The 21823-nt window shown below is 37.3% G+C and overlaps 1 protein-coding gene across 2 annotated transcripts in view; it reads right to left on the reverse strand.

Moving 5' to 3' along the window:
* Positions 1-586: 586 nt before the first annotated feature.
* Positions 587-21823, reverse strand: part of TWSG1 (twisted gastrulation BMP signaling modulator 1) — a 78963-nt gene continuing 57726 nt past the window's right edge. For both annotated transcript variants that reach the window (XM_032397853.1, XM_032397851.1), the window contains exons 4-5: positions 6517-6783; positions 587-3602 (exon numbers count right to left, since the gene is read on the reverse strand). In XM_032397853.1, the coding sequence (XP_032253744.1) occupies positions 3421-3602; positions 6517-6783 (449 nt within the window). In that variant the 3' untranslated portion in view covers positions 587-3420. The remainder of the gene's footprint in view (positions 3603-6516; positions 6784-21823) is intronic.

Genomic DNA, 21823 nt, shown 5'->3' on the forward strand with positions numbered 1-21823 from the left:
ATTTATTTGAGAGAGAGAGAATGAGAGAGACCACATGAGAGGGGGGAGGGTCAGAGGGAGAAGCAGACTCCCTGCAGAGCAGGGAGCCCGATGCGGGACTCGATCCAGGGACTCCAGGATCATGACCTGAGCCGAAGGCAGTCGCTTAACCAACTGAGCCACCCAGGCGCCCTCCACTAGGCTTTCAGAACGTAGATTCTGTGAAATAACACTGATTCTACTGTAAGGGGATAGCCTATGGCTCTCAATTCTAATAACATAACCCTGTGAGAATCACTGTGGGAGAGCAAGGAGTGATTTTCCTACCTTGACCTTCCTGTAACTCCTTCCAACCATCAGATAGTTCTCCTGAGGCTCGCAGAACAAGGAGAATATTAAGTATTTCATTTCAAAGTTTCCCCCTTATTGGAATAAAGCACTTGAAAAAGCAGAGAACAAACTGCTAAAGAGCCTTTGTTTCAACACAACCCGCAGGGACATCCAGAGAGAAGGGGACATGGTTCCTTTAAACTATAACTTCACTAGACAGAAATGTCAAACTTATTCTGGTGTTTCTATGCTGAAGTTAACAAAAAGCATGACACACTCATTTCAATTTTTTATTAAAATACTCTTTTGCCTATAGGGACAACCAAAGAAAAAATACATAGTTCTGTATGTTGTAGATCATGTGAAATACAATTAACATAGACTCTGGGGAATGTAAAATAGATTTTTAAAATCTTCAAAGAAGCTTTCACAAAAACAAACTTGGTCTTAGTTTCTTTTCTCTATTTTGATGCTACTCTGCTTTATAAATAATTGTTCCAATATTCTAATATCTTACCAATTTTGTTTTCTGAATCTTTAGAAATAGTTTTTCTAAATGAAAGCCTCTATAGCATTCTATGTAAACAAAGACTTGCTTTATTTGAATTATCATTTGATTTGGTGCCACTATTTTGAGTACAATTTCTGCAATAATTTGATGCTAATTGGGGTGGGGAGGGACAAAAAACTAATTAGGAGCAAAGAACCTTTTATATATGGCTTATATAATACCTACTATTTCAGTTCTTTTTACCTAGTTATAAAAAAGTTAACAACCTAATTTTTGATTTAAAACAAGAAAGAATTTTTACCAGAGCTTCAATTTAGAAGTGAATTGTACTTAGAATAGTAATAAAAGGTCTAAATTTTAGTGGGGCTACTGATTTCTCAAATGTTATATTTTTAATTTGGAAAACATTGTTATTCAAAACCTGAAATACATTATAAACTGGAAATGGAATCTTTTAGGTGAACTCTGTCTTTCAACCCCATCATAAACCACAAAAACTAAGTAAAATTGAATATAAAATTTACCATTACATTTAGGGGTAATTTCTATTGGGAGAAAAAGATATAAGGAAAACCAGGTCAAATACAACATGGTTCAAGAAATTACCCTCCCAGTATAGGGGCAAAAGAGATATTACATTTGAAAATTTAATAATGAGAGCCTAATCAAGGTGATAAATACAGTTAAAAAACGTTTGTTGACATATTTAAGGCAACATTAAGCAGGCTGTCAATAAACAAAAAACGATTTCTTTATTCATAAGTATGAAATTACTTTGAAGAATAGCAAAGTGGAAATGAAGAAGCTGGATGCAGATTCTTTTAAAACTTTCTCTTTTTTAAGTTTAAAAGGTTTTAAGAAAACCTTTAGCTTTATAGGCATTAATGAAGAAGGGGAGCTAAAATGTTTTCAAGGCACTTTTAATTCTAGATAAAAGGAAGAAAAAGATATCCCAATGTTTTCCGATTTTAAATATACATACAAGAGCTAAATTTTAGCTTTTTTTTGAAAGGCCAAAAGTTTTTGAAAAGGCTAAAGTACCTTGAGTATTCATTAGAGTTGTCTGAAAGAACAGAAAAGGTATTAAGGCTTTAGATTTTATGACAGTTAATCATGATATTACATATGATCTTGTAACTACTATTCATATAATGAATACAAAGTGTCTAAGAGCATTAGCTATTTTTATGTACTAAAATATTTAGACATATAAAAAGATATTCCTACAAGTTACTTGTAATTCATAATGTACTGAAAAAATTAATAATTTTGTAAAATTAAGAGTCTCTGTAATATAAATATTTATGTTTTAGATTCATGCTTGAAGACTGGGATTTTATTATGATGAAGGGTACACAGTATTTATCATTATTGAAACATGTAAAACAAAACAGTCTATAGTTAACATCATCTTGAACAGATCTCTTTTTCATTTCATAATCTTAACCTCCCACTGTAGGATTATATTTGTTTAATAAGAACATTCAATCCAGACAGAAACCTAAAGGAAAGATTACAATATAATAAAATAATTAATGTAAATAGTTTTAGGTTTGTTTCCCATAAGAATTGCCAGCACTTTCAACCTTCCCTGCTCATACCCTAAGTTTCTTCTTTATCCCCTATCACTCATCATTGGGGAACATGGCTCTGCCCATGCTAAGGCTGAGTGGGCTTGTTCTCTCTACCCAGCAGCATGGCTTCTCCTTTCAGCCTTGCCATCTCTGTACAACGGGACAAGCCATTTCCCTAGTGCTCTCAGTAGCATCTGATTTGGCAGGCATTTCCCATTCCTAGTGCTCTTTTAGCTGGTACCCTAAGTCAGAGAAATGCTTTAACTTTCTCATTATTTACCTAGCAGAATATTTAAGGCAGTGATATAGGTGTGCCTTGAAATTCTTGTTCAAAATTCTTTTATCACTACCTATATCAGTACTTTGGGCAAGGGGGTGTAGGAGAAGGAGAAACTTTCCCCAAAGTTCTGTCAACACGTGTATTACAGGATGGATTCTACTATATAAAAGTTTTAAACTGTAAAATGTAGTAAGCATTTACTTTCTAAAACCAACATTACAAGGTTTGAAATTAAGCTTTTAACGGTGATTTTTATGTGAGTTCTCAGGGTGATATATTTGAGTATCTAGATAAAGGAGATAAACGAGTCAAGGCACAGTGAATGAAGTCTAGCGTACAACTGGAAAAACTCAGTGTCCCAGTAGTAGTAAATGAAGAAATCATAACTTACGTTAACATGCTCTAACACTTTCAAAACCAAAGGCTTTTGGAATGCTAGAAAAAAATGACATCAGGCTTTATGTCAGAGACCTCAGATCTTTCAAGGAATTCTCTGTGTACTTGCTTCTCATACGACCAAAGTTATAAATGTATATAGGGGAAGGGGCTTATTGACAGTGGCTATAAAATCAACCAGAGCAGTTATAATTTAACACATTACTGCATTTGTCATACTTTAACTCAGTCCAAATTCTTTATATCTTCTTAACCTGCTAGCATTCTGGTGCAACCAGTAGACCTCACCAAATAGCTTTTTATATCTTTCTTGTTGACTAAATTGCTTTGGTTTGCATTCTTCTCCTTCTTTAAAACATGCAGTTCATACATTTGACAGTTTTACTACCATAGTCGATGCACTCTGGACCAATGCACTCACAGCAGGCGTTATGGAACCAGCGATATTTGGATGCTCCCATGGACTCACAGGATATTTTACACTGATGTATGGACATGCAGTCATCAAAATAAACCACAGTACACATGTGTTCTGAAAAATAAAAAATTAAGAGCTCAGAGCAAGAAAAGAGGTAAAGCAGGAAATGCTTTAATACCTGGCTGATATTAATAGTTATTCTTAGTTCCCTTACTGCTACTCTGCATAGGATAATGGCTGAGGTGTAGGAAAAAAGATCACATATGTTAATTATATTGAGAAGGAAGTCAGAGTCTCCCACTCCAGCTGAAGAAGGTAAAGGGGCTTCCTTAGATTCTAGACTTTGATCTCAAAGTTAAGGTTACTGGGCTTAACATTTGATATGCTTCAGAGCTGTGACTTTTAAATTGGGCATTTCTGATAAGATTTCCTCAGAGGAGAGAATTCTCCAGCTAAAAGAAGTTTGAAAAATAATGTTCTAGGGGCACGTGGGTGGCTCAGTTGGTTGAGCATCCAAGTCTTGACTTCGGCTCGTGAGATTGAGCTCCACAGTCCAGCTCTATGCTAGACATGGAGCCTGCTTAAGATTCTCTCTCTCTCTCTCAAAAAAAAAGATTGTCTCTCTCCTTCTTCCTCTGCCCCTCACTCTTTTCACTCCCTCACTAAAAAAAAAAAAAAAAATACTGTTCTAAAGTTATACTGAGAATTTACAATAAAATAAAGCAAACTTAATTCAAATGATGCAAAGTGGTTAGCAACACATGGCACAATTCAGCACTGGCTATTAAAAAATACTCTTATTATCAGTAGCAATTTCTAGTCTTGCTTTTCAACACAACTATTTTCGATTGTTTCAATTTTTAGTTCTCCTGGTAGTTAATGCCATCTGATGACCTTGGTAGGAGCGTAAGGTATGTGAAATAAATAAAAAACAATAAAAACCATTAATTGAGAGAGTATGATTAAAGTCTGTTATTTTACAGAGCCATTTACAGAACTGATAAATCACCAGGGGTCTGAATAGTAAGGAAAGGCTTAATGGAAAAATCTGGACTTGTATTAGAAGAAGAATTAAAAGCAAAGTTACCAGGTAACAAAATAAGGAAAGTCACAAGGATACCAGTGTAGTGTGCATGGGGAATGGAGTGGAGGCAAGCCCACTGCAGTGAATGGTTAGCATCAGGACACAACAGAACCACTACTGAGTATCAGGTCAAAATGGAAAACAGGGAGGCCAGTATAGCATGAGACCAGGCAGACTAGGGATTGGCAGTGAGCAGGACAGGGGAGCTTTGAATCTCAGGTGATTAGTATTTACCAACTTCCTTTCATTTGTTTATTCAACAAGTATTTACTGAACACCTACTATGGAATAATAGCCATTAGGACTCAAAGAGTAACCAGAGAATCTAAGGAACTAAGTAGAAAATGGTAGACCTAGAAGGTAAAAACAGACAACAAATCGAAAAGTAAATATGGGGAGAAGGCAATTATAGGAATAGGAGGCAGTTTATTCCACCTGGGAGCAAGGGGTACCTAGAGAAGGTGTCAAAGAGGAAAAATTTTAACTCTGTCTTGAAAGATAGTTGGTATTTCCAGGAAACTTGGCTGCCTGGTAATTATTTCATTAAATTAAATAACATTTGAACAAACTTTATGAATTATTGAGTATCTATTATGTAGATTACATTTTTTTTTTTCAAGATTTTATTTATTTATTTGAGAGAGAGAGAGCACAAGAGGGGGGAGCGGGAGAGGGAGAAGCAGACTCCCTGCTGAGCAGGGAGCCCGATGCGGGACTCGATCCCGGGACTCCAGGATCATGACCTGAGCCGAAGGCAGTTGCTTAACCAACTGAGCCACCCAGGCGCCCCCATGTAGATTACATTTTAATGGGGAAAATGGTAGCAAAATATCTGAATAAGGCACACTCCATATATTTCTGATCTTTTCCAAAATCTAGAATTTGTCTTTTAAGGTAGTTTAACAAAAAAACCCAATAAGAATTCTTAATCTGAATATCATTAACAAATGTTGTTTTGCTTTTACTACTGATGTCCAAAGTTCATACTATTTCACAAAGGCAGGACTGTAATAGAGGGCACAACAAAAACCCGAATAAAAAAAGTATAGGGGCGCCTGGGTGGCTCAGTCAGTTAAGCGTCTGCCTTTGGCTCAGGTCATGATCCCAAGGTGCTAGGCTCAAGCCCCACATCAGGCTCCCTGCTCAGTGGGGAGTCTGCTTCTCTCTCTCTCCCTCAGTCCCTGCTCATGCTCTCTCTCTCACTCACTTTCTCTCAAATAAGTAAAATCTTAAAGAGTACAAGTTATACTATTTATGTATAATTCATCTCATATTTTAAGAAATAACTGCAATTTTCATAATTGCCTTATTTTTCCACAGTAAAATTGTGCAGAGGCTTTTACTTGAAAATATCAAAGACTTTATAAAAGTTACATACCCTGTACATTCCAAAATTAAGGAATGACTTATTCACATTAATAAGCGTTCTTTAATATGCTTCTCAAAGTTATATAAGCCATTCTTCCATTTAGTTCCCCTTCTGACCAAGAGTACTGGAGTTAGTTTATACCTGGAAATTAGATATCTGTAATATCAACTTGCCGATAAAGAAATTTAGCTGATGACCTTGGCATCATTTGTAGTGCCTATGCTATTACAAAAACGTGACTTCCTGGGACTCTCTGAATGTTATCTAGTGAGAAATACTATATTAAGCAAGCAGCACTGTTGCTATCTTATGGAAAGAACAATTAAAGCCTAACACAAATAAACATCAAAATTAGCACCAGGTTATCTATCTTCCAACACAATCTCTATCACTGAGTGGTGACAATATGCTTGACATACCTCCTTATCTACTTAAGGACTGGGGTTATTAAAGTCCATAATTTACTTAAGACTAGATAAACTCAAAGCCAAAAACTGCTCTAAAAGGTAATATAAGTTTCACAGATCACACAGCAAGTGAGGGGGCAAGATAGAAAGTCAACCGTGGGTAGTTACCTTTGTCACTGGAATAAGGTGCGTGAACGTTATTGCTAGGAACAGACACATTTTGATGGTGTGGCTGGTTCACAGTTTCTAAAAATGAAACCAGATTCTCATGATGTGAGAGTTCTTCTGCGACAGGGAAGGAAACGATGTTCCAGTTCAACTGAGTGTCTCCTTCTGTGAGTGCCCGGAAGAGAGAAGGGATTGGCTCATGAAGCTCTTCCACAGTGCTCTTTGAAGTTGGAGGTGTGTCACTATAGTTTCGAGGATTACACATACCTAGGGGAGGAGGAACAAAGAAAAGAAAAGTTAATTTTTCTCACTGATTGGAATATCATGCAATATTATTAGTTAATGCCTGCGATCAAAGCTCCAACATATTAAAATTAATTTGCTTCTAACATTATATGTAGATATTTTCCTAACTTTTTTGGCTAAGGGGCCCTAGAAGTGATGACACCCCTGTAGCATCGAGCACATCAAGTGCTCAGAGGTTGTTTTCTAAATACCTATCCTCTGCTAAGGGGAACCAGAGCTATATGGAGAAAAATCTGATTCCAGGGCTGGGCCAGGGAAAGTACAAAATGACCCTGGGATACTGTCTATGCCTAAAAGTAAGGAAATGCTCAGTGAATGATGGGATGTATCAAAAAAACACAGGAAGCAACGAGAGGGGCCCCCACTGGCCAAATAGACAATTTTAATATCAAAATAAATAATGATAATAATGGATTACCCCCTATAAATAAAATAGGAATTAATGAGTCTTTATGTTATCAATAAATGAATAAATAAATGAAGGAAAAGCTCCTCCTTTTAGTAGAGTATCCAACTGATAAATGTAGAAGAAATGAAGGAAATAGAAAATTACCAGCTGGCAACTATCACAGAGGTGTTTGATTCAGATGTCAATGGATGCCAAAGCTGGTGGGTGGAGGTTAGATGAGGAACATATTAAAGTACTCTTGGAAAACTCTCTACAGAATACTAACCAATTACAAAAGGGTTAATGGTGACTTTAATGTAGAAAATCTGGCAGATGCCAATGTGATCGGGAAATCAACATGACCAGTGATGCAACAGGTTGATGTGTATCACTTCATGTAATGCATAACTTCATTTCAGTGCTTCAGTTGTTGCCAAGAATGTCTAACTTAAGTATGGTTATCAGTCAACATCAGGTGGATCAAGGTTTAGGGTCATCCTACATAATGTAAAGTCTGTACTCAATGAAACTGTCAAGGGAAAGACTACAGTACTGTTTCAAATTGAATGAGTCTGATCAGACATGACAACTAAATGCATCACATATTCTGGACAGGAGCCTGGATCAGAAAAGATATCACAAGAGATACTGCTGAGACAGTTGGCGAAATATGAATGAGGTTTGTGGACTGGGTGGCAGTGTTGTAACAATGTTGGCTTCCTTACTTGGAGGGTGCATGCCAGTTATGTAGGAGAATGTTCTTGTTGGAAAATACAGACTGGAACATTTAGGAGTGATGGGCTATCATGTATAAAGCTTGATTTCTAAAGGTTCAAAAAAGGATGAATGATCATGCATGTTTGGGGAGTGTGTGTGAAGGGAGAGGAAGGGGTAATGAACAATGGAACAAATTCGATAAAATGTTAGTAACTGGGGAATCTGGGTGAGGGGATACAGGAGTCTTACCCCTTCTGGCAGATTTTCTCTACATTTGAAAATTATTTCAAAATGAATTATTTTTAAAAATAATCTTAAAAAGGGAAAATGGCAGAAGAGAATTAGGGATAGTGACGATAGAAAACTCCTTCGGGGTGTTTTGCTGTAAAGGGGAGAGCTGAGAAAATGCTTAATCAGCCCCAATCTTTGGGCTATTCCAGCTGATGTTATGTGGAGCAGAAGGGAGCTACCCAGAACACAGGTTCATGAGCTAATTAAACGATTATTACTGTTTTAAGCCTCTATGTTTTGGGGTACGTTGTTTAGTAGCAATAATAACTGGAAAGGAGCCCTCTGGATTTCCTTTTGTGAATGATACTTTTAAAAATTAAATTATACTTCATTTTGGTTTAGTATTTATTGGCCTAATACGGAGTTTTTCTTTTTCCTCAGACTAAAATTTTGAAAAGTTAAACCAAATTTATAAATTCTGACATTTTATAAGTTTAGGCGAAGGAAAAATCATCTCGTGTTCTCCACATGACATTTTATTACTTTAAGGAACATGGCAAGAGCTGAGGATAAGGTTGTGCAGACTCGAACCCAGATATGGACCCTCAACTCTATGGTCAAATAATCTTTGACAAAGCAGGAAAGAACATGCAATGGCAAAAAGACAGTCTCTTCAATAAATGGTGCTGGGAAAATTGGACAGCCACATGCAGAAGAATGAAACTCGACCATTCTCTAACACCATTCACAAAGATAAACTCAAAGTGGATGAAAGACCTCAATGTGAGACAGGAATCCATCAAAATCCTAGAAGAGAACACAGGCAGTAACCTCTTTGACATCACCCACAGCAACTTCTTTCAAGATACATCTCCAAAAGCTAGTGAAACAAAAGCAAAAATGAACTTTTGGGACTTCATCAAGATAAAAAGCTTCTGCACAGCAAAGGAAATAGTCAACAAAACAAAGAGGCAACCCACAGAATGGGAGAAGATATTTGCAAATGACACTACAGATAAAGGGCTGGTATCCAAGATCTATAAAGAACTTCTCAAACTCAACACCCAAAAAACAAATAATCAAGTCAAAAAGTGGGCAGAAGATATGAAAAGACACTTCTCTGAAGAAGACATACAAATGGCTAACCAGACACATGAAAAAATGTTCATCATCATTAGCCATCAGGCTATTTCAAAATTCAAATCAAAACCACATTGAGATACCACCTTACACCAGTTAGAATGGCCAAAATGGACAGGGAAAGAAACAACAAATGCTGGAGAGGTTGTGGAGAAAGGGGAACCCTCTTACACTGTTGGTGGGAATGCAAGTTGGTACAGCCACTTTGGAAAACAGTGTGGAGGTTCCTCAAAAATTTAAAAATAGAGCTACCCTATGACCCAGCAATTGCACTACTGGGTATTTACCCCAAAGACACAGATGTAGTGAAAAGAAGGGCCATATGCACCCCAATGTTCATAGCAGCAATGTCCGCAATAGCCAAACTGTGGAAAGAGCCGAGATGCCCTTCAACAGATGAATGGATAAAGAAGATGTGGTCCATATATACAATGGAATATTACTCAGCCATCAGAAAGGATGAATACCCAACTTTTACAGCAACATGGATGGGACTGGAGGAGATTATGCCAAGTGAAATAAGTCAAGCAGAGAAAGTCAATTATCATATGGTTTCACTTATTTGTGGAACATAAGGAATAGCAAGGAGGACATTAGGAGAAGGAAGGGAAAAATGAGTGGGGGGGGGAATTGGAGGGAGAGATGAACCATGAGAGACTATGGACTCTGAGAAACAAACAGGGTTTTAGAGGGGAGGGGGGACGGGGGATTGGTTAGCCTGGTGATGGGTATTAAGGAGGGCACGAACTGCATGGAGCACTGGGTGTTATACGAAAACAATGGATTGTGGATCACCACATCAAAAACCAATGATGTATTGTATGGTGACTAACATAACATAATAAAATTAAAAAAAAAAAAGGTTGTGCAGACTTTTCATAAAATCTTTCATTACATATGAACTTTAACAATTTTAACTGTGAAACAGAATCATGAATTAAAGGGCCAAATCTGACTCCTTTATTCACAAAAGAGGAGGTAGGCCCAGATAAATTAAATGATTTGTCCACTGTTATATAATCTAGGATTAGAGCCAAGCTTATGATTCAGTCTGATTTAATATCCGCTGCTCATTTTAATAACCACATTCTATAAATAATCATTAAGTGGTGGCATTGTAAAGTGAATAATACTTAGAATATGTGAATTATACAAATATACATAATATATTCTTCTGCCAGACTTTATAATGAATGAAAATTAGTAATCTGAGACGAAAAAGCAAAAAATAGTTCAACAGAAGAGCTAAACTCAACATCTACTGAGACTTTAAAGAAACTTCAGGGCTAATTACCAGAGATTAAATTACATTATAAAAAGTTTTGAGGGGGGAGTTTTGTGCATTTAACAAACTTAGGCCAAAAACATTTGTAATTTAAATCTGAATACATTGCACTAAAATCAGTAAGCATGAAGTAAATGCTTGCTATTTAGTATTTTTCCGTGGCATTGTTTTAAAGCTTTCATATATCTTTCTTTTTTCAACTAGGATCACGTCCAGAGAGATCATCACTAGAGACTCTTCTTAGGCAATGCGGATTTTGACCCTCTATCTCTTGCCTGAAGCACTCTTCAAATTCTGCATTCTTTCAAACATGGTGAGTTATGAAATCTGACCTTCCAATGATATGTGGGATTTCTCCTGCAGAGAAATCTCCTTCAGAAAAAGCAACCTTCTGAAATTTCTGGAAATTCTTCAGTTGTCTATATTCATTATGTACAGTGGATCAATTTCTGGGTAGAGAGTTACTAACCACTCACAGTTTAAAACAATTAGTAAAACTTCTCTGGGAAGCATCTATCATCCTCCTGAAGTTTATCATTGCTAGTTTTTCTTTAGTTGACTACAGAGATTATTTTTGAGCTCTCATTTCTTTCCAGGATCATTTTCTTGAGTCAGTTTGTTACTTTGTGGCATGCTGTCACTACACTGAAATTTTAAAAACTAATTATACTAAAATTTTAAAGACACTGGCTCCGCACGTGACAGAGAGGCCCCAAATCAGGAAACCAATGGCAACAACTGAAAAGGCAAGCATTTCAAATCCTTTAAGTACATAGAAGTTTGTTTTTCTAATGTGTGCTTAATTCTTTCATATCTGACCTGTTGTCATCATACCTTTGAAAACTAAGGTTACCTCACTGATATGAGGAATTCTTAATCTCAGGAAACAAACTGAGGGTTGCTGGAGTGGGGGGTGGGGTGGGAGGGATGGGGTGACTGGGTGATGGGACACTGGGGAGGGTATGTGTTCTGGTAAGCGCTGTGAATTGTGCAAGACTGTTGAATCTCAGATCTGTACCTCTGAAACAAATAATGCAATATATGTTAAGAAAGAAAAAAAGAAGAAGAAGAATGTAGCAGCAGGGGAAGAATGAAGGGGGGGAAATCGGAGGGGGAGAAGAACCATGAGAGACAATGGACTCTGAAAAACAAACTGAGGGTTCTAGAGGGGAGGGGGTTGGGAGGATGGGTTAGCCTGGTGATGGGTATTGAGGAGGGCACGTTCTGCATGGAGCACTGGGTGTTATGCACAAACAATGAATCATGGAACACTATATCTAAAACTAATGATGTAATGTATGAGGATTAACATAACAATAAAAAAATTTAAAAAAAAAAGAAAACTAAGGTTACATTAAAGTAGACTTTACTTGATGAAAACCACATTTTAGGGTAGAAATTAAGACTAAGGGGAAAAAAGGTATTACTTCCCTTAATGAAGGTGCATGGTTAAACAGCAACAACAAAGAGTCCAGAAAAATGTATAATAAAAAGAAAAATTCCTTTCCACTCCTTCCACCCCTAACTCCACTCTCCAGACACAGCCACTTTAAAAGTCTATTCTTAAGTTTCTCTGGTGGTTACCTCTATGGGAATTTAAATAAAAATGATTAATTTACCAAAAGCAGTAAAAATATCTTTAGATCTTATCTATTAATCCTTTTATATGAAAGATGAAATTAAAGTTCATTTATACTAACCCTCTCTCCTGTATTTCTAGTAAATGTATTATTCTAATACCATAATTTGTTTCCTTTGCAATCTTAAATATACTTAAACTTCTGATTTTTATTCCACATGTTTTAATTCCCTCATTTGCAGTTAAGGATGCGGGTGCCTTTCCCACTTTCCACCCAACTTCTCCTAACTTATGTTGACAAACTTAATAACTATGTTCTGTTGCCTAAATACAATGAAAACTTCTTGTCTTACTATAAGCTGATTCTAAAAGTTGAAAACAAGCAAACAGCAGTTTACCTTAACGTGACCCCATGAATATTGTTCACTGTAATACAGGAAGTATGATAGGATTTCCTTGCCCAATGCCATATTAGCAGAGGAAAATATTTCTTAATTTTAAGATAAAATGAACTTTTCCATGAACCCCATAAAATACTGAAAATCAGCTATTTCACATAGCATTATCTATTGGTCTTCTTGCCAAAAAATATAAAACCTGAATCCAATCAAACTTTAACAACTACCTTCAAATTACTGGAAATACAGAAAGGCAGAGGAACAAGTTAAACAACAACCTCAAGGAAGTAAACAGTCAAATCCTGAATGTGGGATATTCTACAGGCAAAGTGTTTCTTCAGTATGTCAAATGGCATGAGAAAAAAAAACAACACACAACCAGATACCATGCAAGGATCTTGTTTGGATCAATTTGAACATATCAACTATACAAATACATTTTTGAGACAAATGGAGAAACTTGATTATGAACTGGAATGTTAGATTATACCAAGAAATTATTGTTAATTTTGTAGGTTTCCTAATGGCATTATTATTAAAAAAGTAAATGTCTTTATTTTCTTTTAGAGATTGAAACTGAAGGATGAAGATGCATTATTTACTGTCTATAATTTGCTTTTAAATATTTATATGCCAAGTCAGAAAAAAGTGGATAGATGAAACAAATGTGGTGTACTTTTTTATAACTGCTGAATCCAGTGATGGGTATATAAGAATTCACCATACTATTCTCTCTGCTTCTCTGTATATGGGAATACTTTCATAATAGCAAACCAATTGCCATATTTAATTCCTAGGACTAATATTTTCTTGTTGAACTTTTGTATTTTCTTGCTATTTCTATACTTGGAATTTTCTTGGAATGTGTGTGTGTGTACCACAAATAACAAACTTATAACAAATCGTGAAAAATTATTCTGCTTCTCAATTGTATGCTTGATACCCTATGGAACTCATTTTCTTCTCAGATACTTCTCAGGGCTCTCACTTACTGCTTCAGGCAGGCTAGTTGTCTCTTAAGCCTCTGTATTATTTATGTTTTTAATTTTCTGTATTTCATGATGTTTCGACATCTTATAAAAAGCTTTCTGGCTGGGGAGAGACTGCTTCCTGGGCTAGTCAATTCTAGGAGCCAGCAAAGGGCTCAGCCAGGAATAGGCTTTGGATATGCAAACTGACCAGTCCTGAGCCACACCTCCTCCACCAGCCCAAGCAACCCAGGAGGCATGTGCTTAACCAAGTCAGGCCCAGTACTAACCAACTAGAGACCACCTGCAGAGCCTAGAGTCCCTGGGAATGATTCAAACCAGCCAGCCAGAAACTGCTTGCCCTGTCCTGCATTGACTTTCCTGTGGAAACCTCACTGAAGATTCTGGCCCAGATTTTTCTTTTGCTCCTGTCTTTTTGCCACTTGACCAAAACCTGGTGCTGCTTCTGTGATCCTGCGTGGCATGCAGTGACCCCCTCTCTGAGACCTGTGATTTATAATGAACTTTGTTCCTTGAGCCCTTCTTGTGCCTCCTCTGAGGCCACACCTGACTGACCACAGAACAGCCTTCAATGTAGTTATCATCTTATAACTGTCCTTAAATCAACTCCTGGTTAAAGCTTTCATTCAACCCATGTTCTTCTCTTTCTTGGTCTTCTGCCTTATTATTCATATCAAATCTGGTGTGTGAGAAATAACTTCGAGTTCTTGCTGTTTTAATTTTACATTCACATTCTTGATCAATAATTTGTCAGTTCAAAGTAATTTTCCAACTGTGCACTTGAGGCATTGGTCCAGTGACAGTGATGAGAAGTCTGATCGCAGTGTGACTCTTCTTTTTTTTAACTCAGGTTTTTTATTCATGATTTATTTATTTATTTTTTAAGTAGGCTCCTCACCCAACGTGGGGCTTGAACTCACAACCCTGAGATCAAGAGTCACATGCTCTACCAACTGAGCCAGCCAGGTGCCCCAACAGTGTGATTCATATTCCTTGTACATAAACTCTATTGTTATTTCTGAGATCTTTCAGAATATTATTTGACTTGGCAGTAGTAAGACTGTATGAGGCTGTGTCTAGATGTAGGTCTTTTCTCATTAATCTTGCTCAGCATTCTGTAGATTCTTCCAGTCTAAGGATGCATGTTTTTTTCTCAGCTTTGGAAAGTTTTCTTCTATTATTTCTTTGACAAGTTCTTCCCTCTTATTTTTTATTCTTCCCCACAGTATCTATTTTTCCTGTCATATTTTCTTTTTTTAAAAAAAATATTTTATTTATTTATTTGAGAGAGTGAGCAAGAGAGAGAACACAGGCAGGAGGAGCAGCAAAGAGAGGGAGAAGCAGGCTCCCAATGAGCAGGGAGCCTGACGCGGGGTTTAATCCCAGGACCCCAGGATCATGACCTGAGCCGAAGGCAGACACTTAACCGGCTAAGCCACTCAGGCGCCCCTCTTGACATTTTCCATCTGTCTGTTTGCTCTATATTTCTATGACATTCCAGTATTATTTTTAACCTCTCTTAACAACTTTTCTAATCAAATTTTAAATTTGCAAATGCTTTCTTGTTCTGTTTTTGATAATACAGATATATTTTCTCAAATTCCTCTAAAATATAGCCATTCTTTTTCTTTTTTTTTTTAAAGATTTTATTTATTTGACAGAGCGAGAGCACAAGTAGGCAGAGCAGCAGGCAGAGGGAGAGGGAGAAGCAGGCTCTCAGCGGAACAGGGAGCCCAACGTGGGGCTCTATCCCAGAACCCTGGGATCATGACCTGAGCCGAAGGCAGACGCTTCACCAACTAAGCCACCCAGGCGCGCCAGCCATTACTTTTCTTAAAGATTTATTTCCTAAAGATTTCCTCCATGGTCAGTTGATCTGCTGTTTTACCTTGTTCTTTCCTTCAAGGTACTTGTTCTACTTTGCTTGCATGTCTGGTATTAGGCTGGAGACATCTACCTCTCCTGCAATGCCTAAATGAGGAGCACTTTCTCGCTCTTTTTTTTTTTTTGGAGGAGGTTTTGACTCTGCAATGCCAACAACACACCAGTGCTTCTAGTCCTTTCTGGTTAATTCCTTCAATTTCTCTAGAGAGAATCTCTCCATTTTTTTTTTTTTTAATCTAGGTTATTTGGAACTTCAGAATGAGAGAGGGGGTAGGGTATCAAATCATACAGCTGTTCTTTAGACAGGTCTTCGAATAATCTTGCTATTTCCAGATCCATTTCTCATTCCTACATGCCACAAAAGCCAAAGCTGAGCCTGAAGATTCTTTGGGGGGTTGGCTGGGAAGGTCACTCCTAATCCTACCATAACGCCTTTTGCAAATTATTTTGGTGTTTCTTCCAATCTGTTTACTAAACAGCATGATTCTCCATCTTTCCCTTAGATATTTCTCCAATTATAATTTCTTCCTCTCTCTTTGCTGTTAAAGTTTACCTCCAGTTGTATTCCTTTATTTCATTTTCAGTGGAGTCTAATATGTACAAGGGAGAACATGCGTGAACACAGACCTCTGTGTGGAACCAGAAGTCACATTTCCTTTAAGTGTTTGTAAATGTGATGAATCATATTCTCTTTCACTATCGCTTGTGCTCTGACTCTTGCCCTCTCCCCCACTCCCTATCTCATCTTTTTTTCCCCCCAGAACCTCTTGTATCCAACTACCTACAGGGCATCTCCACTTGAAAACCTTACATGCCCCTCAAACTCAACTGTCCCAGTCATCTTCCCCAACATACCTGGACATTATATAGGCATCCTCTATCTTAGTTCCTGTCACAATATATCCAGTCACACAAGCCAGAAACCCAGAGGCTATTTTGGCTCCCATTTCCCCTCAATTCCTACTCCCAAAGTGTCACCAAGTGTGGTCAAGTTAACCTTCTAGTGGCTTAGTCAGTTAAGTGTCTGCCTTCGGCTCAGGTCATGATCCCAGGGTCCTGGGATCGAGCCCCGCATTGGGCTCCCTGCTTGGCGGGAAGCCTGCTTCTCCCTCTCCCACTCCCCCTGCTTGTGTTTCCCCTCTCACTGTGTCTCTCTCTGTCAAATAAATAAATAAAATCTTAAAAAAAAAAAAAAAGTTAACCTTCTAATTATTTTTCCAACGAGATCACATCTGTTCATCTCCTTTGCTATCACTCCAGACCAAGTCCCCATCAAATTTTGACTAGACCTGGAAACACTGTATTTTGATGGATTTTAAACTCTATCTTCCATTCTCCCTCAGAAAATGCATGTTACTGAATTTTACCATCTGTTATCCTTCATTTTTGGCTACTATATTCTGTACACTCAGTCATACTTCTTCCTCATTAACCAATAACTTCAATACCTGGATCACTATACCTCATTTCCACCCCCAGGCCCACTATCACTCTTGACAATTTCAATATTCACATTGAAGATCCACCTAATATCCCGGTCTTTTGTTGCTAGACCCCCTTAGTGATATGATTTGTAAATCCACCCCACCTCAGTCACTCAACTCATAGGTCTAGCATTGATTCTCCTCTTTCCTCATATCCTAGATCCACTTCAAATAAAATTCTGACAGCTTACCTCCAAAATATCTCCTGAATCTGAGCTGCACCATTTCCACTAATTATTGATACTAGTCCACTCTACTATCATCTGTTACTTCAACTACTGCAACTGCCTCCTAATTGAACCCCCACCCTATTTGTTATCTGTTCTCTTTATATTCTAAAGTCCATATTCCACACAGTAGCCAGAATGATCATTTAAAAATATAATTCTGATATCACCACTGCACATTCTCCAGTCGGTTTCCATTACACTTGGGGTACAATCCAAACTCCTTTTCATGTCCTCCAAGATCTGTCCCTTACCCACTTCTCTCATTCTTTTCCTTTTACCCTTCCTCTTGATCACTAACATCGAGCCACACTGATCTTTCTATTTTCAATTTTGGATCTTTAGCAATCACACTTAAAACACTTATATTTTGATATATTAAGTGGTTCACATCAATCTTTTGTTGGTGGTGGTTAACTAAAGTTAATGATTTCTAAAGTCTGTTGGAGATTGATTCTTGTTAGCTCTTTCAAAAATTAGAATTTTCCAGTACTGACAAAAGGAGGAAACAAAACCTCTTTGAGACTTATCATTCACTTAAATGTTTTCCCTAAATGAAAAATGACCAAAAATATTATTAAAAGATGCTTTCTCCCCTGAAACTAATAATACACTGTATGTTAACTAAATTGAATTTAAATTTTTTAAAAAGATGCTTTCTGCTCTCAGTAAAAATAAAATTATTCTAAACGTATCTTGAATTCTTTTTTCTTTTTTTAAAGATTTTATTTGTTTATTTGTCGGAAAGAGAGAGAAAGAGAGAGAGAGAGAGAAAGCACAAGCAGGGGGAGCAGCAGGCAGAGGGAGAAGCAGGCTTCCCGCTGAGCAGGGAGCCCGATGTGGGACTCGATCCCAGGACCCTGGGATCATGACCTGAGCTGAAGGCAGATGCTTCACTGACTGAGCCACCTAAGTGTCCTGGTATCTCGGATTCTGATCCTTATACTTTTATAAAATAAAAAGTGTGAAAAATATCTATGTCTTTACTGAAAGTATGTATGAGAAATATTTAACTTTAGGGAGAGGTATGGGGGTAAAAGGAAAGGAGACATTTCATATATATTCTATTATTTTTTGAATTTACTGTATGTCAGTAATTTTAGTTTTTAAATTATATTTTAAAGGAAAATACATATATGTTAATAGTAGCAGATATTGAAGGTCCTTTTCTATATTTTTCTAAAATTCAACACAATACTTTCACCCTAAATAACCTACTTAGATGTGCAAAATTATTACTTCATTAGGAGTTTTCTTTAAAATACTGAATATATAAATATAATATTCCAGGTATTTTTAAAAAGGATACATTTGAGTAGCAGTTCCCAAAGTACAGTCTAAGAACTTTGCGGAGTCTTCAAGATCCTTTCAGAGGATTCACAGAGTCAAAATAATTTTCATAAGACTTCATCTGTTTTACAGGTCTGACATCCGCACTGATGGTACAAAAGCAATGATGGGTATAACATTTGGCACTTTAGCCTGAATCAAGGCAGTGGCACCAAACTGTTACTAGTAGTCACTGTATTCTTTACCACCAAGTACAGTTTTGTTTTGTTTTGTTTTTAAAAGACTAGTTTCACTTAAGACAATGCTTAATGAAACAATAACAATTATAAATTTCATTAAATGGGGACCCTTGAATGCATGACTTTTTAACATTCTGTGTGACGAACTGGGAAATACGCAGAAAATACTTGCTGCACACTTAGGTATAATGCCTGTGTCAAGGAAATCACTTATTGAATTGCAAGCTGAACTATCTACTTTTTCCTTAGAATACTATTTTTACTTAAGAAAAAAATGACTACCAGACAAACTATGATTATGAAGAGTTATGTATCTAGGAGATATTTTATTGAAAATCCATGAAGTGAACATGCTGCTTCAAGGATGTAACTCACAGTATTGTTGATAATAAAACACAAGTTTTTTTGGTTTTTTTTGCTTTTAATTTTATTATGTTATGTTAGTCACCATACAATACATCATTGGTTTTTGATGTGGTGATCCACAATCCATTGTTTTCGTATAACACCCAGTGCTCCATGCAGTTCGTGCCCTCCTTAATACCCATCACCAGGCTAACCAATCCCCCGTCCCCCCTCCCCTCTAAAACCCTGTTTGTTTCTCAGAGTCCATAGTCTCTCATGGTTCATCTCTCCCTCCAATTCCCCCCCCCACTCATTTTTCCCTTCCTTCTCCTAATGTCCTCCTTGCTATTCCTTATGTTCCACAAATAAGTGAAACCATATGATAATTGACTTTCTCTGCTTGACTTATTTCACTTGGCATAATCTCCTCCAGTCCCATCCATGTTGCTGTAAAAGTTGGGTATTCATCCTTTCTGATGGCTGAGTAATATTCCATTGTATATATGGACCACATCTTCTTTATCCATTCATCTGTTGAAGGGCATCTCGGCTCTTTCCACAGTTTGGCTATTGCGGACATTGCTGCTATGAACATTGGGGTGCATATGGCCCTTCTTTTCACTACATCTGTGTCTTTGGGGTAAATACCCAGTAGTGCAATTGCTGGGTCATAGGGTAGCTCTATTTTTAAATTTTTGAGGAACCTCCACACTGTTTTCCAAAGTGGCTGTACCAACTTGCATTCCCACCAACAGTGTAAGAGGGTTCCCCTTTCTCCACAACCTCTCCAGCATTTGTTGTTTCTTTCCCTGTCCATTTTGGCCATTCTAACTGGTGTAAGGTGGTATCTCAATGTGGTTTTGATTTGAATTTTGAAATAGCCTGATGGCTAATGATGAACATTTTTTCATGTGTCTGGTTAGCCATTTGTATGTCTTCTTCAGAGAAGTGTCTTTTCATATCTTCTGCCCACTTTTTGACTTGATTATTTGTTTTTTGGGTGTTGAGTTTGAGAAGTTCTTTATAGATCTTGGATACCAGCCCTTTATCTGTAGTGTCATTTGCAAATATCTTCTCCCATTCTGTGGGTTGCCTCTTTGTTTTGTTGACTATTTCCTTTGCTGTGCAGAAGCTTTTTATCTTGATGAAGTCCCAAAAGTTCATTTTTGCTTTTGTTTCACTAGCTTTTGGAGATGTATCTTGAAAGAAGTTGCTGTGGGTGATGTCAAAGAGGTTACTGCCTGTGTTCTCTTCTAGGATTTTGATGGATTCCTGTCTCACATTGAGGTCTTTCATCCACTTTGAGTTTATCTTTGTGAATGGTGTTAGAGAATGGTCGAGTTTCATTCTTCTGCATGTGGCTGTCCAATTTTCCCAGCACCATTTATTGAAGAGACTGTCTTTTTGCCATTGCATGTTCTTTCCTGCTTTGTCAAAGATTATTTGACCATAGAGTTGAGGGTCCATATCTGGGTTCTCTATTCTGTTCCATTGGTCTATATGTCTGTTTTTGTGCCAGTACCATGCTGTCTTGGTGATCAGAGCTTTGTAATATAGCTTGAAATCGGGCAATGTGATGCCCCCAGCTTTGTTTTTCTTTTTCAACATTTCCTTGGCAATTCGGGGTCTTTTCTGATTCCATACAAATTTTAGGATTGTTTGTTCCAGCACTTTGAAAAATGTCATTGGAATTTTGATCGGGATGGCATTGAAGGTATAGATTGCTCTGGGTAGCATAGACATTTTAACAATGTTTATTCTTCCGATCCATGAGCATGGAATATTTTTCCATCTTTTTGTGTCTTCTTCAATTTCTTTCATGAGTGTTTTGTAGTTCCTAGCGTATAGATCCTTTACCTCTTTGGGTAGGTTTACTCCGAGGTATCTTGTGGTTTTTGGTGTAATTGTAAATGGAATCGTTTCTCTAATTTCTCTTTCTACATTTGTGTTTTTAGTGTATAAGAAAGCAACTGATTTCTGTGCATTGATTTTGTATCCTGCCACATTACTGAATTGCTGTATGAGTTCTAGTAATTTGGGGGTGGAGTCTTTTGGGTTTTCCACATAAAGTATCATGTCATCTGCAAAAAGAGAGAGTTTGACTTCTTCTTTGCCAATTTGAATACCTTTTATTTCTTTTTGTTGTCTGATTGCTGTTGCTAGGACTTCTAGTACTATGTTGAACAATAGTGGCGAGAATGGGCATCCCTGACGTGTTCCTGATCTTAAGGGAAAGGCTCTCAGCTTTTCCCCATTGAGGATGATATTCACTGTGGGTTTTTCATAGATGGATTTTATGAACTTGAGGAATGTTCTCTCTATCCCTCTACTCTGGAGAGTTTTAATCAGGAAAGGATGTTGTATTTTGTCAAATGCTTTTTCTGCATCGAGAGGACCATATGGTGCTTCTCCCTCCTCTTATTAATGTGTTCTATCACATTGATTGATTTGCGAATGTTGAACCACCCTGCATCCCGGGGATAAATCCCACTTGGTTGTGGTGGATGATCCTTTTAATGTATTGTTGGATCCTATTAGCTAGGATTTTGTTGACGATTTTGGAATCCATATTCATCAGGGATATCGGTCTGAAATTCTCCTTTTTGATGGGGTCTTTGCTTGGTTTGGGGATTAAGGTAATGCTGGCCTCATAGAATGAGTTTGGAAGTTTTCCTTCTGTTTCTATTTTTTGAAACAGCTTCAGGAGAATAGGTATTATTTCTTCTTTGAATGTTTGGCAGAATTCCCCAGGGAATCCATCAGGCCCTGGACTCTTGTTTTTTGGGAGGTTTTTGATCACTGCTT

This window comes from Phoca vitulina, unplaced genomic scaffold (genome assembly GCF_004348235.1).
Source record: "Phoca vitulina isolate PV1807 unplaced genomic scaffold, GSC_HSeal_1.0 scaffold105, whole genome shotgun sequence".
In the NCBI taxonomy this organism is placed as follows: Eukaryota; Metazoa; Chordata; class Mammalia; order Carnivora; family Phocidae; genus Phoca; species Phoca vitulina.